The 21,261-nt window shown below is 54.0% G+C and overlaps 2 protein-coding genes across 2 annotated transcripts; one reads left to right on the forward strand and one right to left on the reverse strand.

The window, feature by feature from the left end:
* The first annotated feature begins 4,794 nt into the window (after positions 1 to 4,794).
* Positions 4,795 to 9,234, forward strand: LOC114001387 (hydroperoxide isomerase ALOXE3-like). Its single transcript, XM_027746499.2, has 13 exons — positions 4,795 to 4,932; positions 5,325 to 5,523; positions 5,598 to 5,679; positions 5,770 to 5,892; positions 5,991 to 6,094; positions 6,189 to 6,511; positions 6,587 to 6,790; positions 6,921 to 7,007; positions 7,501 to 7,670; positions 7,747 to 7,868; positions 7,962 to 8,062; positions 8,579 to 8,749; positions 8,962 to 9,234. Exons 1-13 carry the CDS (start codon positions 4,795 to 4,797, stop codon positions 9,139 to 9,141), a joined length of 2,004 nt encoding a protein of 667 aa, XP_027602300.2. The 3' UTR covers positions 9,142 to 9,234.
* Positions 9,235 to 14,325: 5,091 nt separating this feature from the next.
* Positions 14,326 to 16,318, reverse strand: LOC114001390 (class I histocompatibility antigen, F10 alpha chain-like). Its single transcript, XM_027746504.2, has 6 exons — positions 16,084 to 16,318; positions 15,621 to 15,896; positions 15,146 to 15,418; positions 14,911 to 15,021; positions 14,774 to 14,812; positions 14,326 to 14,433 (listed from the first exon to the last, which is right to left on the reverse strand). Exons 1-6 carry the CDS (start codon positions 16,316 to 16,318, stop codon positions 14,420 to 14,422), a joined length of 948 nt encoding a protein of 315 aa, XP_027602305.2. The 3' UTR covers positions 14,326 to 14,419.
* Between the last annotated feature and the right edge of the window lie 4,943 nt (positions 16,319 to 21,261).

Genomic DNA, 21,261 nt, shown 5'->3' on the forward strand with positions numbered 1-21,261 from the left:
CCTCTGGAACCCAGCACACTGAACCAGAGAGTCAGGGGAGAAGGGCCCCCTGGGATGCCCCAAACCCCTGGCATCTCTAAGAGAGGAGGGACCCCCAGGACCCATGGGATCCCCAGCAATCCAGAGAAGGGGGGACCCCCAGAACACTGGTTATAAATCCAAGAGTGGAATTTTTCTTCCCCCTGCCCCCACTGTAGGAAAGACGGAGTTTGGATGGAAGGGGGAAGGGAGTCAATTAGTTTCACAAAAGATCTAGCCGATTCTTAGCTAATGGCCCATCGAAGGCTGGAGGGGGGGGAGGAGGAGTTTGGAATTTTTTTGTGAAGCTGGCCAGAAGGGGAGAGGTCAGACTGCTGAGTTCTCTCTCTGGGACAGAGAGGGGGGTCTGTGTGCATACATTTGGAGAGAAGGCCTGGAGGCCTGTCTTTCTGGCTTCTCGTCCTGGTCAGCCCTGACTGCTGGTCTCAACCTGCCTGCGAGCTGTCTTTTGTCTCCAGCCCGGATCTGCTGTGTTTTCATCAGAGAGGTCTGTGCTCGCTGGGAGAGAAGGGAGGAGCCTTGAAACACGGTGAGTCCCGTGGGGGTGGACTGCTTTCCCTTCTGCCCTTCTTCCACTGGGGGAAGGGTCTCCATTTTCTTTTCGGCTTCTCCCGCGGTCCGAGACCACCCCCAGACCCCCTCCCCGTGCGGTGACCGCCAGAGCCCAACTGCGTCCCCTGCAGGTCAGCACGGAGAACTGCAGGCTCTGCACCTCCAGTGACCCAACAGCGCCCCTGCCGACCGTGTAGAACTGCACTGAAGGACAGAGAAGTATTCAGACCTTTTCTTTTGTTTGAAGGGGACTTTCTGGGTACAGGACTATTGTCTAGTTTATTTGTGTGTTCCGTTTTTGTTCTTGCCAACATACATATATCTTTTAATAAAGGGTTGTTATTTCTTCTGGTTTTTTCCACACTTCCTCAATTAAAACCCCTTAATTTTGAATTTACAATTGCTAAGAGAGAAGAGTTTGGTTTGTCTCATAACTCATCCTCTTTAGCAAACATTCCAGTCTCTTCAAACTGAGACAACATCAAAATGGAGAGACCAGAGAGGGGGACTTTTAGGAGGGTTTTTGGACTGAATCTTAATCATTTAGAGATTTGGAGAATTCAGTCTTGGTGTTTCTGAGTTTTTGGGGGGCTGAATCTTGATGTTTTGGAGGTTTTTATGGACACAAGATGATCGGTAACTTCTAGAAATGGACTTGGGCAGGAGGAACCCCCAAGCCAACGCACTCATACCTTGTTTTTCCCCCCAAACCAGGATTTCTTCTCCCTAAACCTTGGCCAGATGGAGGAGGAGGCTGTGAGGAAGCAGCAGGAAAAGCCCCCTGATATGCCCCAGGAGGAGGGGCTCCAAACCCATCCCAGGGTGCTCCGAGCAGGAAAGACCCACCCTGTGCCGGGAAGGTGGCCGGAGCTTGAGCCAGGGCTCTGAACTAGTGGTCCCTGAGCAGCTTCAGATCAGGGAGAAGCCTTACAAGTCCTTGGAATGTGAGAAGAGCTTCAGCCAGAGCTTCCACCTGATCTGCCACCAGAAGATACACCGCCAGCTCCCTCATCACCCTTGGGTGGATCCCATCTGGTCCCATAGACTTGCCCCCGGTGTGGTTCCAGACACTCCTGGCATAAACCCAGTTGCTTCCAGTCACTTCTAGTAGAATACCAACTGCCCCCATCTTGGTCCAATTTGCTGGCAGTCACCCCTGGTATGGTTCCACTCTCTTGTAGTCACTCACAGTATGTTTCCAGTCACTCACAGTATGTTCCCAGTCATGTCCAGTTTGATCCCAATTGTCCCCAGCCTGCTCCCAGTCACTCCCAGTCACTCTCAGTGGTCCTAGTTGCTCCCAGTATGATCCAAGTTATCTCCATCATGATCTGCTTCTCTATCCCAATTGTACTTAACATCATCCCAGTTGACCTCAGCATGCTCCCAGTCACTCCTACTATGATCCTTGTATGAACCCAGTCACTGTCAGTCACTCCCAGTATGATCCCAGTGATCCCTAGCATGGTCCTAGTTCCTCCAAGTTACCCCCAGTATGGTTCCAGTTCCTTCCAGTATGATTCCAGTACGGTCTAGGCACTCCCAGTATGATTCCAGTCAATCCCACTGTGGTCCATTCAGTTCCAGTGTCCCCTAGTACAATCCCAATATGATGCCTGTCACTCCTAGTCATTCCCCTTATAATCTCAGATGCCCCCAGTGTGGTTCCAGTCACTCTCAGTATGAACCAGGTTGCTTCCCGTCACTCCCAGTAGAAGCCCAGTCAATTCCAGTCACTCCCAGTATGATTCCAGTCAGTATGATCTCAGTATGATTCCAGTATGATCCCACTCACTCTCAGTCATTATCAGTATGATCTCAGTTGCCCCCAGCATGGTACGAGTTGCTCACAGTTTGATCCTACTCTCTCCCGGTCACTCCCAGTATGATCCCAGTCGCCCCCAGCATAGTCCTACTTGCTTCCAGTCACCCCCAATATAATCTCAGGTGTCACCCTCTAGAGTCACATTCAGTTTCAATCACTACCCATATGACCCCAGTATGTTCTCCGTCACTCCTAGAATAATCCCAGTATGATTCCAGTCACTCCCAGTCACTCCCACTCACTCCCAAATCAGATCACAGTTGCCCCCTGTGTGGTCCTAATTGCTCCCAGTCACTCCCAGTATGGTTTTAATAATCTCCAGTATGATTCCAGTCACTTCCATTATGGTCCCAGTCAGTTGCAGTCACTCCCATTATGATCCCAGTCACCTGTAATATGATGCCATTTGCCCCCAGTGTGGTCCCAATATGAACCCAGTTGCTTCCAGTCACTAGTAGGATCCCAATTGCCCCCAGCTTAGTCCAAGTTGCTCCAAGTCACCCCCAGTGAGGTTAGGTATTTTTCCAGTCACTTCCAGTATGATCCCAGTCACTTCCAGCTACTCCCAGTAGAATCATAATCACTCCTGGTTACTCTCAGTATTATGGCAATCACCCCCAGCTTGGTCGAAGTTGCTTCATTTATCCCAATCAGTCACCCCCAGTATTATCCCAGTCAATTCCTGTCACTCCCAGAGTGATTCCATTATGATCCCAGCCACTCCTTCTATGGTCTTAGGCAGTTCCAGTCACTCCCATTATCATTGATTCCACTGTCCTGTTACTGACAAAGATATCAAACAACACCGATCCCATCCCCCTCCCTGGAGGATGCCCCTTGTCACCAGCCTCCACTCTGCCATTGAGCTGTTGGCTGCGACCTTTTGAGTGTGACCATCCAGCCAATTCCTTATCCACTGAGTGGTCCATCCCTCATATCCATATCTCTCCAGTTTGGAAACCAGGGTGTTGTGCAGGACAGTGTCAAATGCTTCGCACAAATCCAAGTGGGTGATATCAGTTGCTCTTCCCCATCCACCACTGCTGTAACCCTGTCATGAAAGACACCAAAATTGTCAGGATTGATTTGCCCTCAGTGAAGCCATGTTGGCTGTCACCAACCACCTCCTTATTTTCCATGTACCTTAGCATGAATTCCAGGAGGATCTGCTCCATGATCTTGCCCAGCACAGAAGTGAGACTGACCAGCCTTGTCCATGATTAAACATGAAAGGATCCAGCTTGGTTTCATGTTGCTCCCAAAACAGGTGGGGTGGACACCAGGGACAATGTCACAGATGCAATCAGATCTTCTCCAGGGCCACCGTGGGGCTCTGGGTGCCTCCAGAGCAGTGGAGGAGCTGGAGACCAAGGGCTTGAAAGACCACAACTGCCCCCCACTGCTCCCAGGATACCTCAATGCCCTCAAGAATTTGATCTGCATGTTGATCTCCTTCTGTCCATCTTCCTGGAGAAGGAGATACATGCCTAAACCTCCATCCTCTCCACACCCTCTCTACAGGTATTTATGGAATTCATGAGGCCCCACAGTGTCTTTCCATTCCAGCACCCTCAGCCTTCTCCAGTCCCAGTCATCATATTGGTGGCCCTTCCCCATGTCTGGTTTAAAGCTCCCTGAGGCGTCTGACCACCTTACTGGTGATGACCCAGTTGTTCCAGGTGGTCAGGTGAATCCCACCACCTCCCAACAGGCCTTCTCAAAAGTGAATCCATAGTCATGGAAGCCCAAACCTTGAGTACGGCACCAACCAAGTGCTCCAGTCCCTTCATAACCATCCATGGACTCTCTCCAGTATGGCCATGTCTCCCCAGGACAGGGAAATGCTGTTCCTGGATCACACAGGTGAAGAGACCCTGGGGGGCAGGTTGAGCTTCTGGCCCATGGTTAATATCCCTCCCTTGGCCCAAGGTCATCCCTGGAGTCATCGCTTGGGTAATGCCCCCATGGCCAGCCCTGGGGCCGTTGCTTGAATAATGTCCCCACAGCCACCCCCAGGGCCATCACTTGGGTAATGTCCCCACAGTCATCCCCAGGACTGTCACTTGGGTAATGTCCTGAAGGCCACCCTCAGGACTGTCACTTGAGTAACATCCCCACAACCACCCCCAGGGCCATCACTTGGGTAATGTCCCCACGGCCACAACTGTTGAGATCAGATGTACTGTTGAGATCAGATGTACCGGATGCTGGCTGTTAGCAGTGATCTGATAACACTCCCCTGAGGAAGAAGGATCTGTCACCCACTTGCGCAACAACCACAGGAGTTGAGACACCCAAAACACACAAAAGAGCAGTTTGCACCCCAGAGCCCCTCACTCCTCTCTGAAGGCATCTCCTGGACACCACCTCAGCTTACCATGGCCAGGTACAAGGTGACAGTGGCCACAGGTGATGTGGCAGAAGCTGGCACCAACAACTCCATCTCCATCACCTTGGTGGGCAGCCGAGGCGAGAGCCGCAGGACCACTGTCTCCCTCTTGTTCCTGCCGGGACAGGTGGGGATGAGGACACAACGCGTGGCAGAGCTGTCCCAGGGACATGAGGGGTGGCATAAGCTGCCCTGGGGACATGAGGGGCTGCACAGACTCTTCTGGGAATACAAGGAGATGGTGGAAAGGGATTTGGGGGAGGATGCTGGGAAAGGGGTCTTGTGGGGATGGGTGGGAAGAAGTCTTGGGAGATGGTGGGAAGGGATCTTTTGAGGGGGGGAATGGCGGAAAGGGGTTCCAGGGGTGTAGAGGAAAAGGATTTGGGGGGGGATGGTGGAAGATAAGTATCCTGGAGGGTTGGAAGCAAGGGGATGCTCTGAACCTCTTCTCTGCTGGTGTCCCCTGGTGCCACCCTGGGGCATCTGCCCACTCTTCAGAAGCCATTCCCTCCTCTTCAGGAGAAGAGCTTGTCTGTGGACTGTGGGCAGGACCTGGGTCCTATTGTCCTCATCCGCCTGCACAAGTGGCGGCTCTTCTTGGAGGATGCCTGGTTCTGCAAGGATGTCCGGGTGTCAGCCCCTGATGGCACCCTTTACCGCTTCCCCTGCTACCAGTGGCTGGAGGGGGTCACCACGGTGGAGGTGCGGGAGGGCTCAGGTAAGACACGCCTAACCCCCAATCCTCCTCTGACGGCTGGAGGTCCAACCTTGACACCATCTCCTCCTTTCCAGGGAAGAAGCTGGCAGATGATGAGCTGCAGATCCTAAAGGAACATCGACATCGGGAACTGGTGGCACGGCAGGAGGCTTTCCGGTGACAGTGGGGACATGGGGACAAGGCCCACCTTGGCCAGGTGGGCTGGTCAGCAGTGATGCTGATGTCTGCCCCCATGTACTACATCAGGTGGAAGAACTTCGCCCAGGGCTGGCCCCGTTGCCTCAATGTGGGCTCCATCCTCGAGCTGGACTCCGATATCCAGTTTTCCTGTGTCAGAGCCACTGACTTCACTGGTTTCCTCATCTTACAGTAAGCACTGCCCTGAGACTGGGTAGGACCTGGATGGTGGTGGGAAGAGGGACCAGAGAAGAGAGGAGGTTGTGCTGAGATCCCCCTCTGCCCTGTAGAGGGGCCTCTCATTTTCTGTCAGGGTTCCTGCTGAGAAGCACCTCCTGGGACAGTCTGGATGAGATGCGCACCATCTTCTCCCGGACACAGGGAAGAGATATTGGTGGGTGCCTTGTGTGTTCCCCTCCCCACCACTCAGGGCTTCCCTTTCCCTGGAGGATGGGTAAGTGGGTGCTGATATCCGACCACCCTGCTAGTCCCTGAGTACGTGGCCAAGCACTGGCAAGAAGATGAGTTCTTCGGTTACCAGTTCCTCAATGGTAACAACCCCATCATCATTCGGTGCTGCACTGCTTTGCCGCTCAAATTCCCGGTGACACCAGAGATGGTGGCTGGCTCACTGGGGAGTGGCACTGACCTGGGCAAGGAGCTGCAAGAAGGTCGGATTTTCATCGTGGACTATGAGGTGTTAGACGACATCCCAGCTGACACCATCAATGGGCGCCAGCAATACGTGGCAGCCCCACTCTGCCTCCTTCACCAGGGAACTGATGGGCTCCTGCGCCCCATTGCCATCCAGGTAGGGATGCCCCACATCCAACTGTGCCGTGGGGAGGGTGAGGATGGTCCCAGACCATGGGATGGTGTCCCACAGCTCAGCCAAACACCAGGAACCTCCAGCCCCATCTTCCTGCCGAGCGATGACGAGTGGGACTGGCTGTTGGCCAAGACCTGGGTGCGCAATGCTGACTTCTACATCCACCAGCTCCTCACCCACCTGCTGAGGACCCACCTGTTCGGGGAGGTCTTTGCCATTGCCACCCTGCGCCATCTGCCCACATGCCACCCCCTCTTCAAGGTAAGGTCCCCCCTGAGGGCCACCTGCTACCCCCTCACTCATCTGACAGTGGTAATGGCCCATGCGACACCCTCCCCAGCTTCATGTGGGGGGTCCCTGGTCACCTGCCAGGTGTTGGTTCTCCCCTCAGCTCCTCATGCCCCACTTCCGCTTCACACTGCACATCAATACCTTGGCGCGCAGCGTCCTCATCAACCCCGGCGGCCTCATCGACAAGGTAAGCCCTGGGGCCTGGGAGTACTGGGCTCTACTGGGGCCACTGGGGCCTGGTAGGAGCACCGGGGGGCACTGGGGTGTACTGGGGTCATTGCGGTCAGTCTACTGGAGTCCACTGGAGGCACTGGGGGCCACTGAGAGAACAGTGGGCACTGGGTGCACTGAGGGGTATTGGGGGTGGTGGGGTCTACTTGGGCACTAGGAGGCAGAGGTCTACTGGGAGTTCTGGGGGGTACTGAGGTGCTACTGAGAGCACTGGAGTGTACTGGAATTGTTGGGGAACAGTGTTGTGTACTGGGGAAACTGGGGGGCCCTGGGAAATATGGGAGCCCTGGGAGACACTAGAGAACCTGGAGTGGAGGACACTGGAGAGCACTGGGGTGCACTGGGGGACTGGGTGTGTACCTGGAGGACTGGTGCCCTGGGAACACTGGAGGACACTGAAGTCTGGCACCTCCTGCCCTGCCCACCCATGGGTGTCACTCCTCTCCCAGGGCTCAGGGGTGACCTATGAGGGGCTGAAGCTGGTGGTGCAGCGGGGCCTGGAGCAGGTGACCTACACGTCCCTGTGCCTCCCTGATGACATCCACCACCGTGGCATGTCCCATGTCCCCAACTACCACTACCGGGATGACGGGATGAGCCTCTGGGAAGCCATTGAGAGGTGAGACCAGTTTCGGGGGTTGGAAGTGGTCTTGGGTGTGCCTCAGGACCTCACAGTCATCTCATCCCTGTGGCAGCTTTGTCACCGGCATTGTGACGTTCTACTATGGTGGGGATTCTGCAGTGTGCGGGGACACGGAGCTGCAGGCCTGGGTGATGGACATCTTCACCAACGGCTTCTTGGGCAGGACCTCCTCAGGTAGCACACCTGCAGCTACCACGGCATGTCCCCAGGGGTGGCAGGAGACAGGGACAGGTCCCTGAGGTTCTTGGCTGTCCCCCTCCCACCCAGGTGTTCCCTCCTCACTGCAGACAGTGGAAGAGCTCATCAAGTTCCTCAGCATGGTGATGTTCACCTGCTCGGCTCAGCATGCAGCTGTCAACAATGGGCAGGTGAGACAGGAGCCAGAGACCTAAAGGATGTCCCCAGCTGTGCTGGGGTCATGTCCCCCTCCCAGCCTTTTATGTGCAGGAGGGATGTCCCCATCCTGAACCAATGTCCACGTCACACTAATCTACATGCCAGAGGGATGTCCCCATCTTGAACTAATATCCACATCACACCACTCTACATGCCAGAGGGGTGTCCCCATCCCTCCTGTCCCCATATTGTAAGGACTTCCCCACTCTACCTCAGAATGTCTCCCCATCCAATGTCTCCCCATGCCAGAGGTATGTCCCCATCCATCCCCTCTTCATGCAGGAAGGGATGACCCCATCTGTCCCATCCTCTCTCCATGGTGGAGAGAATGTCCCCATCAGTCCATGCTGGACAGAATGTTCCTATCCATCCCCTTGCCATGCTGGGAATATGTTCCCATTTCTCCCCTCTCTGTGCCAGGGGATGTCCCCACTCATCCCCTTGCTGTTTTGGGAGGGTGTCCTCTCCAGTGACGTGTCCCCCTGCAGTATGACTTAGGTGCCTTCGTCCCCAATGCCCCATCCTCCATGCGCCACCCACCACCCCGTGAGAAGGGACGGGCCTTCCTCCAGCACTTCCTCGACACGGTCCCTGAGGTGGCCACCACTGCCAACATCCTAGTGACTCTGATCCTCCTCAGCTCCCAACTCAAGGACAGGGTGAGTCTGTCCCCACAGTTCCCATGGCCTCCCCAAGTGGGTCCATGGGGCTGGGAACCCCAAAAGGAGTCCACAAGGCTGGATGTCACCACCTTTGGTGTCCTCAATCCTGGAGGGTGGCCACCATTGCTCCACTGCTACCAGGGTGCCAGAGAACCCCCCAATAGCACCAAGGTGTTGAAGCTGAGGGATCTCCATCCCTGTCCCCCCAGAGGCTCCTGGGACAGTACCCTGAGGAGCGGTTCACAGAGGCAGAACCTCGGCGGCTTATCCGGGCCTTCCAAAGGCAGCTGGAGGAGATCCGAGACCGGATCGAGGAGAGGAACTACCTGGCTGAGCTGAGATACAACTACTTGAACCCACTGGAGACTGAGAACAGCATCTCCATCTGAGTGAAGTGGCTGCACCCATGCAGCACCCACAGCACTCTCAGCAACCCCAGCACCTGGACACCCAATGCACCCAGCACCTCCAGTTCCCAGCTCCACCAGCACCCCACACATAGTCACCCCCAACACTCCTGTCACCCAGCAACCTGCACTTGGACAACCCCGGCACCCCAGGACCCCACACTTGGACGCCCTCAACACTCACCTCCTCAGCACCCTCAGCAACCCCTGCCCCATTTCCTTCCCCCCCAATAAATGCCAGCTCTCAGTCAAACCCTCACTGCTCTGGGGGGGCACTCTAAAAGTACAGGAACCCCATGGTCCCTCCCACAGCCCCCACTCAAAGTGGGAGTTGGATTGGGGCAACTGAGACATGATACCCGCTGCTCCCAGTGGCCCCTTCCAGTGCTCACAGTGTCCATCACTGGTCCCCAGTGACATCAGAGTCCCCCCGCAGTGCTCACCAGTTTCCCCAGCGCTCCCAGTGTCCTCCTCAGTGTTCCCAGTGCCCCCCTATTACAGGGTAGACTGGGAGCTTCAGACAAAGTTTATTAGAGAAGATACTTTTGAGTCACAAGGTCCAGAAAGGATCCCGAGCACCCCAAAACCCACAGAGGACCCTTGGCTTTCTAAACTCCTTCTCCAAGGGGAATGTTGTTGTGGTTACACCCAATCCAAGCCCAGCTCCCTCAGCCTCTCCTCACAGGCAAAGTGCTCCAGCCCCTTCACTAAACCTGCTCAAGCTTACAGACATCTTTCTTATGTTGAGGAACCAAAAACAAGGCACGGTAACCTGGAAAATCCATCACCTTGATAGGGGTCACACAGCCCAGAGTGCTCCTGGTCTCCCTTGCTGCCTCCTGCCCAGCTCCCTGCCCACCAGAGTTTTCTTACTGGACTGCTCCCAGCCAGGCAGCTCCCAGCCTGTGCCATGGCCAGGATGAGTCCCTTACAGGGGCAGACACTGGCATTTGTCCTTCTGGGATTTTATGAGGTTCCTACCAACATGTGTTCTTCCCCTCCTTGAAGCCCCTCAGCGAGCAGAGGCCTGAGAGACCTTTCCAGTAAAGACTCAGGCAAAGAAGCCATGGAGTCCCTCAGCACCACATCAGCATCTGCTGGAATTAAATCCCCCTCCCCATTCCGCAGCAACCCTGCATTTCCCTCTTTGATCTTTGGTCTCCAGCAGAGAGATTGAAGCTCTATTTGCTCTTGGCTTTTCTTGCAGCCACCAACTCCAGGTGAGCTTTTTCTTTCCCACAGTCCCACCTGCACAGCCCAGGCCATGCACAGAAATTCCTTGTCTGGACCTGGCCTTGCTGTCACCCCCTGGCAGCAGCTTCATGATCCCTGTTCGTAACCTGTCCTGTGACATCCCAGGCCTGCTTCCATCACATGGCCCCACAACCCCAACTGTGCAGGCCCAGCCCAGGACAGGAGCACTCAGGGTGGAGAATGGACCCTCTGATGGGATGTCCAGGGCAGTCCTTGGGACTTGGTCACCCCAGAGCTTTCCTGTTCAGCGACCTCTCCAAGATCTTGGAGAGGCTCTGTCACAGAGAGTCCTGCTCCAGGATCTACCAGGCTCTGGGCCAGAAGAGAGGCCAGGCAGGACTGGCCATGGCCCTGGCACAGGCCCTGAGCCCAGAAGGAGGATGGAGGGGGGCACAGCAAAACTCACCCATAATCCTGGGCTGAGCAGTCAGTGCCAGAAATGGCTGAGGAGAGAGGCTGGGGGGTAACTAACGTCTTGGATCACCTTCCTGGTCTGTTCATGCCACCAAGGGCACAGATCAGCCTCCTCTCTCTGGAAGTTTCAAATATTTGACACCTTCCACAGGCCCTGGCTCTGCACCACAATCCCCTGGTGTGAGTCCTCCTCCTGCACGGTCACACAGTGTCAGATACACACTGATGATTTTCTCTTCCAGGTCCTTTCCAGCCCAGCTCATCTCCCTTCAAGCTCTTCCACCTCCCCTGAGCTCTTTCCACCACAAAGGGCCTCTCCCTAGCACAACCTACTCAGGTCTGGCCCCACCGCCTTGCCCAGGGCAGGGTGCTTTGGGCAGTGGCACCACATTTCCTGCCCCTTTGAGAGAGCACAGCAGCAGCTGGAGCTCAGAGAGGACTGAATGGGTGAACAAGATTGGCAAAAGGAAAAGGAGGCTTCCTGTGTGCCCTGCTCTCCTCTCCAGAAGATCCTGAGAGCTCTGCAGCCCCTCTCTGCCATCCCATCTTCCCAGGGCAGCACAAAAGCCCTTGTGGTCCTCAAGAACTCTCACTGCTGCACACACCGGGCCCATCCCAAAGCTGGTGCAGTCAGAAAGCTGTTCTCATTTCCCATTCATTCCTGCTTTGCTGAGGATGGATCTCAAAAAAATTGCTGTAGGTTCATTTATTTCGTTTGAATACGAGTCTTCCTATTTACACAAAGTCTCTGGGTCACACGGGATTGGTGGATGCTGAAGAAGGGAAGATTGTGGAGCTGTGTTGGGCCTTGTGAGCCAGTACTTTGGAGGAGTTTGTGGGGGAAGTTGAGAGCTCATGAAAGTGTTGGGTACAATAAAACAATAAAACATAAGAGTTCCTGACACGTCCAGTGCCTTTGTTCAGCCTGATAGGAATTTATAATGAACTTCATGACCCCAAACAGAGGTCCCAGGAGTCCCTCCTCTCCATGCTACACTGTCTCTGTGCTCCCCTCCTCTCTAGGCTGCCAGCAGTCCTGACATTCCCCCCTCTCTGGGGTCCCCCCTCTACAGACCCCACATTTCAGGGTCCCTGGGCTCCCTCCACCTCAGCTGGTGTGGGCCCCAGGGGTTCCCTCTCTCCAGGCTCCCCCCCTCCCCGACATGCCCCCTCTCCGGCCTGTCGGCAGTCCCGAGGGTCCCCTGTGAGACTGAAATGTTAATGATTAATGGCTCAAGTAATCAGCCATTTGCAAAAGCAGTGGGTGCTTTGCTGACGATGTGCACAGTAACAGCCCAGGGACAGAGGGCATGGGCCCCAGAGGGTGCCCACAAAAAATCAACCTTTGTTTAGTGAGAAGCTCAGTTTTGAGCCAGATAAAAGAAGGGAGATGGGATGGTGCTTCTTATCGTGACAATTTCCTCCCTTACACAACTGGGTGGGGACTGCCTCAGCTCTGATATTGGCTGGGGAACTGGGCTCCAAATTTTGGTGGAGCTCCTGAGATTTGGTGGTGGGCTCCTGAGATCACTCTCACCTCCTGAGCCCAGTTCCCAGAATAGTTAATCCAGGGATTGCTCCCACACAAAAGGTGCCAGGACTGCTGAACAGGGAAAGGAGGAAAAGGCAGTTGAAGTCTTATTCCTGTTTTATATCCAAATGCAAAGTGCTGAGCTGTGGAAATTCCAACCCAAAATTGCCCTGGGAGGGGCTGCTGCAGCCACAGGAACCCTAAAATTGAGAAACAAGGCAGTTTCTGATAAACATAACAGGTTTTTTTGGGAGCATGTCTCCTTCCCCACCAGAGCTAGGGAAGCAAGAGGCAAATGGGTGGAACATTCCCATGTCACAGTTGAGCTGGGAATTGCTGACCCAGTCTGGATTTGGGGGAAAAAAAACACTCTAAAGAGATAAATTTTTTCATGGCCAGGCTTTGCGAACGAAGATTTGGGAAGGGCTCTGCCCACATTTGCTGCAAGCGCGCTGGTGGCTAAAATGGCCAATACGAGATAGATAAGAGCGGTTGCAAAAAGCAGAGCAGAAAGTCTCCTTGGGTGGGATCGACAAGACATGATTCTTTCTGCGTTGTCTTTTCTCCTCAAGAGTGATCCTACTGCGTTCTCAAAGGAAGCAGCAGCGTTAGAGATGGGGTGTCTCCAGACCTCCTGATTGGAGGCCAGAGTAGACCACTGATGATGATCAATATGGCCAAGGCTGAGATGATGTTTCAGGGAGTCCTTGTATCTCCTCTTCAGGGCTCCTCTCTTGTGGCAGCCAGTGGCAAGTTCACCACAGAGCACGATCTTAGGGAGGGGGTGGTTGGTCCTTCACCCTGGAGACGTGCCCTGCCCAGCACAGCTGTGTTCTCAGCAACATGACCTCAATACTTGTGACTGTTGCCTGTTCTAGAACAGATGGATTGGTCACATCATCTGACCAGTGGATGTTTAGGATTGTACGGAGGCAGCGTTGATGGAAGCGTTCCAGGAGTCGCAGGTGGTGGCTGTAGATGACCCATGATTCGGACCCATATAAGAGAGTAGACAGCACAATGGCTCTGTAAGCACTGATCTTTGTACTTTTCTTCCGGTGTTTATTTCGCCAAACTCTTATATGGAGTTTTCCAAAAGCTCTCTATGCCTTTGCTAACCTGTTGTCTATCTCTCTGTCAATCTTACCATCTGAGGAGATGAGGCTACCTAGGTAATTAAACTGCTGGACTGATTTGAGATCTGATCGGCCAATGGTGATATGGGGATGATGGAAGACTTCCTGAGGTGCAGGTTGATAGAAGACTTCTGTCTTCTTTAAGCTGACTTCCAGCCCAAAAAGCTCAGCAGCCTCAGTAAAGCAGGATATTAAATGCTGCAGAGCTGCTTCTGTGTGAGTGACGAGGGTGTCGTCATCAGCGTAAAGCAGCTCCCGGACAAGATGGTTTAAGGTCTTGGTGTGGGCCTTCAGTCGCCTTAGGTTGAAAGGGCTTCCATCGGTACAATATCGACTGTAGATCCCATCTTCTTAATCGAGATCTGCCGTGGCCCTTTGGAGCATCCCACACTCAGGGAAGTTATGAGTTATTATATCCATGGACAGTGTCCTGGGCCATGCCACGAACCCCCAATGTCTCCCAGGTCTGCACAGAGTTCCCATGAGGGGCAGGGAAAAGGCTTTTTTCCACCTTCCGAGATTGGCAGGGGAGGATGGGCTTTGATGGGCCATGCAATGAACCCCCAACACCTCGGACAGCCCAGCGCAGAGTTCCTGTGAGGGGTCTGGTAAACTCAGCCCTTCTCTCCTTTCCAGGGCTTGACACCTTCAGCAGCACTGGAGGGGAAGATGGGCCCAGCTGCCCATCAGAGGTATAATGCCAAAGTCCTGCAAAAGCCGGCAAAATCTCCTGGCAATCCCAGAATGCAGAAATCATTGACCGTTTCACTCTCTGACAGTTTCACACAGGAAAAAAGCAGGAAGTTGATCCATCGGGAAGAGCTGCAGGGGGGTCGGGGTGGGTGGGAGCAGTGGGATGAGCTCTGCCAGCAGCTCCTGCCTTTCTGCAGGGAGAGGGAAGGGGTGGATCCAGCTCCAAGACTGTTCAGGCCATGATTCCTGCCGGGATGAGAGCAGGGAAAGGAGTCACCATGTCCCTGTTCCTATCCCAGGGGATGGAGCTGGTTGTGGAGCCCATGGAGAGTAGGAACTGCTCTGGATTCCCTCCTGATCCTGCTCCGTCCATCCCACCCCAATCCCACCACAATCCCACTCCAGAATCCAGCCCTGATCCCAGTCCACAATTCCACCTGATCCCACTCTGGAATCCTGCCCTGAGCTGGAATCCCCTTCCAATCCAGCTCCAGCCATTAGGCCCCGATTCCCCTCTGGAATCCCGGCATCCATCCTGGGATATCTGCACAGAGGATCTTGATCCACACACGCTGCTGGGACTCACTGGTGGGCACGGGATCGTATCCATTCCCCTCCCTCTTCCCTATGGAAAGAAAGCGGGATCAGCACCCGTGGCACAGGATCCCCGTAATGCTGCCGGGCGGATCCGTGCCCCTTCCCGACCCCCATCCCGGGAGTTACCGGATCGGAGCTTCCAGACACCGACTCCCAGGAGGCCGATGATGATGATGATGGCAGCGATGACGGACACAACCACCAACACCGGGCTGGAATTCCAGACGGATTCCGGTTCTGGGAAGGGCAGGAGGGGCAGGAGGGGGAACAGGAGGAGGGTTACCCCCATCCCGCTGTCCCACACTCCCAAATTCCTCCTTCCCAAATGCCCGGTTCCCACATTGCCCGTTCCCAGCCTCACCCCAGGCGAAGATCCCGGGCTCCGGCATTCCGGTGTGCTCCACCCGGCACCGGTACTGCTCCCGCTCCCCCGGCAGCGCCTCGATCCTGGCCCAGCTGTGGAAGGTGCCGTCGCTGTTGGGAACGATCCCACCCCACTCCGTCTCCTGATCCCGCAGTTCATCCCCCTTCAGCCAGTTGATCCCGATCATCCCGGGGTAGAATCCGTACGTGTGGCAGGACAACGTCAGGATCCCGTGTTCCTCTTTCCCGGACACATGGACATCGGGGGGCTCTGGAATGGGATAACAGTGAGATCCATCCATGGAATTCCCATGGGAATGGGATTCGAGTGAGATCCATTCACAGAATTCCCATGTGGATGACTCAGATTCATCCACAGAATTCCCATGGGAGCTCCTGTGTTCCTCAGTTCCATCCTCCCAAATCCCACATTCCCAAATGCCACATTCCCATGGGAATTCTGTCTCCCTCACCTTTGCGCTCCAGCGCCTCCCGCCCATATCCAACATATTTCCTGAGCCATTCTGGACAGATGTTCTTCAGGTAATGTGTCTGTCTCTCTGCCACGATCCCATCGTGTTCCCATTTCCTCTTGGTGATCTGGGCAGCTCCATCGGCCGCCACGAAGCTCCCGGATCCCAGCTCGAAGGAGATGAAATCCTGCCCGTCGTAGCCTTGCCGAAAGGATCCACGGACGCTCCCATCAGACAGGAGGTCACAGCCACAAACTCGCTGCACCGTGTGGAGACCTGGGGGGTGGGATCAGACCCATGGAGACCCTGGAATTGTGTCCCAGCCCCACGGAGCCCTATTCCAGCCCTATGGAGCCCCAGAGTCCGATGGAGACACACAGAGCCTCATCCCAGCCCCTTGGAGCGCCTTGGATCCACATCCCAGCCCCACAGATCCCCTCATTCCCCGGCTCCCCCCACTCACTCCCACTCCAGTTGTACAGGCCCCGCGCTGTCTCCAGGTCGGTGGTAGCAATGAGCTGGTTCCTCTCATTGATCTTGGTCTCTCTATCCCAATATCCTGGCTCAGCTCCGGCCGCCATCCACGGCGTCTGCAGCTCTGTCTGGCCCCGCTCGCTGTCGTAGCGCCCAAAGGGGATCCCGTCCACATATCCCACGGACAGGTATTGAGGGATCCCTGGGCTGGGCTCCGTCACCATCACATCCATGTAACGCAGGGAGTGGAGAACTGGGGGGACACGGAGATTTAGGGGGTCCAGGGGGGTCATGGGAAGGGGGAACTGGGAAAGCTGGGAGAGCCGAGAAGGGGGTTTGGGGATCCCAGGGAAGTTGGTGCAGGGGGTGTCAGTGCTGGGGTAGGGGGTACCAGGGGTCCTACTGCAAAGGATTGAGGGTTCAAGGAGGTCCCAGCATCCGGGAAAAGGGGGATACAGGGATTGGGAGAGGTAGAATGGAGGGAGTCCAGGGGGTCCCTCTGCCCAGGAAAGGGGGCCCAGAGGTCCCCAGGGTTGAGGAATGGGGGGTCACGGGGTGAGATGGCCAGGAATGGGGGTCCAGGGGGTGCCTGGATCAAGGAAAAGGGGGCATCTGGGAGTTGGGAGAGGCGGGATGGCCGAGAAACAGGCTACAGTGAGGGTCTCAGTGCTGGATAAGGGGTTCAGGAGGGTCACAGTGCCCAGGAATGGAGGTTCAGGAGGGTCCCAGGGTCAAGGAAAGGGGGGTGCAGGGGTTGGGAGAGGTGGGATGGGGAGTCTAGGGCATCCCTGTGCCCAGGAAAGGAGGTGCCAGGGGTTGCCAGTGTTGAGGAAAGGGGGCTCTGGGGGCTGGGAAATGCAGGAATGGGGGTCCAGGAGGTCTCAGGGTCAAGGAAAACGAGGGTCTGGGGTCTGGGAGAGGTAGGATGGCCAGGAAAAGGGGTGTAGGGGGGTGTTGGTGCAGGATAAGGGGATTCGGTTGAGTCCTGGAGCCAGGGATGGAGGTTCAGGGGGATCCCTGTGCCCAGGAATGGATGTTCAGTGGGGTTCCAAGTCTCAGGAATGGGGGTTCAAGGCGGTCCCAGTACTAAAGAAATGGGCTCCAGAGGGGTAGCCGCGCCTGGGAATTGAGGTTGAGGGGGATTCCCGTGCCCAGAAATGGGTGTTCAGGGGGGTCCCTGTGCCCGGGAGTGGGTGTTCAGGGGGGTCTCGGTGTCCAGGAATGGAAAATGGGGAGCACCACTGCCGGATAATGAGGTTTAAGGGACACGCACTCAGACACACTCAGAACACACCCAGACACAGACACATTCAGACACGCGCAGACGCACTCAAACAGGCTCAAACATGCTCACACACACTCAGACAAAATAAGACAGGCTCAGATACACTCACACATGCTCAGACACACTCACACATGACTCCAAACACTCAGACACACTCAGACCCCTAAATACATGCTCAGGCACACTCAAATGCACTCACACATGCTCAGACACACCTGCAAACACTGAGAAACAATCAGACCCGTAAATACACGCTCAGGCACACACCCAGACACATTCACACACACGCAGACACGCTCTCACTCACCCAGACACACTCAGACCCACTGGTACACACGCAGACAATCTCAAACACACTCGCAACACTCATAGACACTTGAACACACTGAAACGCACGTGCCCACACTCCGACACACTCACACACCCTCAGACGCACTCTGACACACTGGCACACACTCAGACAAACTCAGAGATGCTCAGATACATGCACACATACTCAGACACACTCAGACAAAAGTGCAAACACTCAGACACACTCAGACACACCTGCAAACACTCAGACACACTCAGACACACTCTCACACACTCAAACACACTAAGACAGCTCAGACACACTCATTCACTCAGACAAACTCTAACACACTAAGATACACTCAGACACACTCATACACACTCAAGAACACTCAGACAAACTCTCACACACTCAAACACACTCTGAAACGCTCAGACACATGAATACATGCTCAGGCACACTTGCACACAAAGAAACACTTGCACACACACAGACACACTCAGACATATTCATACACACTCAGACTCACTGGCACACAGCTAGACAAACTCATACACTCTCACTCGCACTCACACACACTGGCACACTCAGGCACACTCAGACACACCTGCAAACACTCAGACACACAGACACGCTCACACGCACTCACACACACTCAGACACACTCAGACACACCCAGATACACTCAGACACACTTGGACCCACTCAGACACACTTAGGCGCACTAGCACACACCAGACACATTTGTTCACACTCAGATACGCTCAGACACACTCAGACATACTCGCACACAGCCAGACAAACTTAAACACACTCAGGCACACTAAGGCACACTCCCACACACCCAGATACACTCAGACACACTCTCACACACTCAGACACATCTAGGTACTCTCAGACACACCCGCACACACTCGCACACACTCACACTCAGACACACTTGAACACACTCCGACACACTCACACACTAAGGCACACTCTCCCACACTCAGACGCACTAAGACACACTCAGACACACTCCTACACACTCAAGCACACTCAGACGCACCTGCACACACTCAAACACACTGAGACACCCCTGGAAACACTCAGACACACTCAGACACATAAATACATGCTCAGACAAACTCAGGCCTACTCAGAAAAACTTGCGCACACACAGACACATTCTCAAACAGACAGACTCTCACACACTCGCACACACCCAGACAACTAAATACATACTCAGACACACTGAGGCACGCTCAGACACACTCAGGCACACTCAGACACACTCGTGCACACCCAAACACACCCAGACACACTCGCACACACTCACACACAAACACACTCAGGCACATCGAGACACACAGACACACTCCGACACACTCACACACAATCAGACACACTTGAACACACTCAGACACACTTTGGCACACTCGCACACACTCTGACACACTCACACTCAGGCACACTTGAACACACTCCGACACAGACACTCACACTCTAAGGCACACTCTCACACACTCAGACGCATTAAGATGCACTAAGACACACTCACACACACTCACACACACTCGCACACAATCAGACACACTTGAATCCACTCAGACACACTTAGGTACACTAGCACACACCAGACACATTCGCTCACATTCAGATACGCTCAGACACACTCAAACACACTCACACACTGCCAGACACACTTATACACACTCAGACACACCCAGGCACACTCCCACACACCCAGATACACTCAGACACACCCAGATACACTCAGACACACTCACACTCAGACACACTTGAACACACTCCGACACACTCAGACACTCTCACACACTAAGGCACACTCTCACACACTCAGACGCACTAAGACACATTCAGACACACTCTCACACACTCAAGCACACTCAGACACATATATACCTGCCCAGAAAAACTCAGGCCTACTGAGAAAATCTTGCGCACACTCAGACACATTCTCACGCGCTCAGACACCCTCTAACACACAAGCACACACTCAGACACATAAATACATGCTCAGACACACTGAGGCACACTCAGACACATTCGTGCACACACAGACACACACAGACACACTCCCACACACTCCCACACACTCTGACACACTCACGCTCAGACACACTTGAACACACTCCAACACACTCACACTCTAAGGTGCACTCTCAAACACTCAGACGCACTCGCACACACCCAGATACACTCAGACACACTCTCACACACTCAGACACATCTAGGCACACTCAGACACATCTGCACACACTCGCACACACTCACACTCAGACACACTTGAACACACTCCGACAGAGACACTCTCACACACTCAGACGCACTAAGACACACTCAGACACACAAATACATGCAGAGACAAACTCAGGCCTACTCAGACAAACTCGCGCGCACACAGACATATTCTCACACACTCAGACACACACCCACACACTCAAGCACATTCAGATGCACCTGTACACACAAACACAATGAGGCACACCTGGAAACACTCAGACACAGACACATAAATACATACTCAGACACACTCAGGTCTACTCAGACAAACTTGCGCACACACAGACACATTCTCAAACAGACAGACTCTCACGCACTCGCACACACTCAGACACCAAAATACATACTCAGACACACTGAGGCACACTCAGACACACTCGTGCACACCCAGACACACCCAGACACACCTGCACACACTCAAACACACTGAGACAGAGCTGGAAACACTCAGACACACTCAGACACATAAATACATGCTCAGACAAACTCGGACCTACTCAGACAATCCTGTGCACACACAGACACATTCTAACACACTAACACACTCAAACACACACGCACACACTCAGACACCTAAATACATACTCAGACACACTCAGGCACACTCAGACACATTCGTGCACACCCGGACACACTCAGACACACTCACAGACCCTCAGACACACTCAGACACACATCAACACACTATGACACACCCAGACACACAATGACACATACGAACAAACCCAGACATTCTTACAGGCAGACACACCCACAAACACGCACACCTCCTCTCGCACATTATCTGACAGCCTTGCTAATACCAGACACACTCATACACAGTAAAACAGGCAGAAATGATAAAATACAAAGAAAAACATAGAAAACTCGGAAGAACTCGATAATTTAAACACACCGAAATACAGTCGCACCCATTCACACAAAATCAGACAGGCTCAGGAACACTCGACCACACTCACAGATGCTCAGACACACACTCACATATTTGGCTGAAATTACGCACCCTTACGTACATTGTCTACAACTCAGACACATTCGCACATATTACAACAAACACGAAGACCTTCGCACGAAATCACCAACACTCGAACACAGGCACAATCAGAAAAACGCGCACACACTAAATAGGTCTCGGAGTGTTTCCCAATTTGTCTGTTTTTTTCCTGAGGTTGTTCGAACTTCTACGGGAGAATGTATTTCCGATTTTTTTATAGGAGACGTGTGAGACAGCGCGTATGCGAGTGTCTCTATTGTGTGTGAAAAGGAGAATTAGTATCTGCTACTATGTCTCTACTCAGGAGTTT

Source organism: Pipra filicauda, unplaced genomic scaffold (assembly GCF_003945595.2).
Source record: "Pipra filicauda isolate LSUMZ 115617 unplaced genomic scaffold, ASM394559v2 scaffold682_size158433_pilon, whole genome shotgun sequence".
Lineage (NCBI taxonomy): Eukaryota > Metazoa > Chordata > Aves > Passeriformes > Pipridae > Pipra > Pipra filicauda.

Coding starts and splice junctions, on each gene's coding strand:
- LOC114001390 (XM_027746504.2), bottom strand. CDS start 16,318: ATGGTGACGGAGCCCAGCCCAGGGATCCCTCAATACCTGTCCGTGGGA. Junction 15,897..16,083: donor CCTGTACAACTGGAGTGGGA/GTGAGTGGGGGG, acceptor CCCACCCCCCAG/GTCTCCACACGGTGCAGCGA. Junction 15,419..15,620: donor GGAGGCGCTGGAGCGCAAAG/GTGAGGGAGACA, acceptor ATCCCATTCCAG/AGCCCCCCGATGTCCATGTG.
- LOC114001387 (XM_027746499.2), top strand. CDS start 4,795: ATGGCCAGGTACAAGGTGACAGTGGCCACAGGTGATGTGGCAGAAGCT. Junction 4,933..5,324: donor TCTTGTTCCTGCCGGGACAG/GTGGGGATGAGG, acceptor CCTCCTCTTCAG/GAGAAGAGCTTGTCTGTGGA. Junction 7,008..7,500: donor CCGGCGGCCTCATCGACAAG/GTAAGCCCTGGG, acceptor CTCCTCTCCCAG/GGCTCAGGGGTGACCTATGA.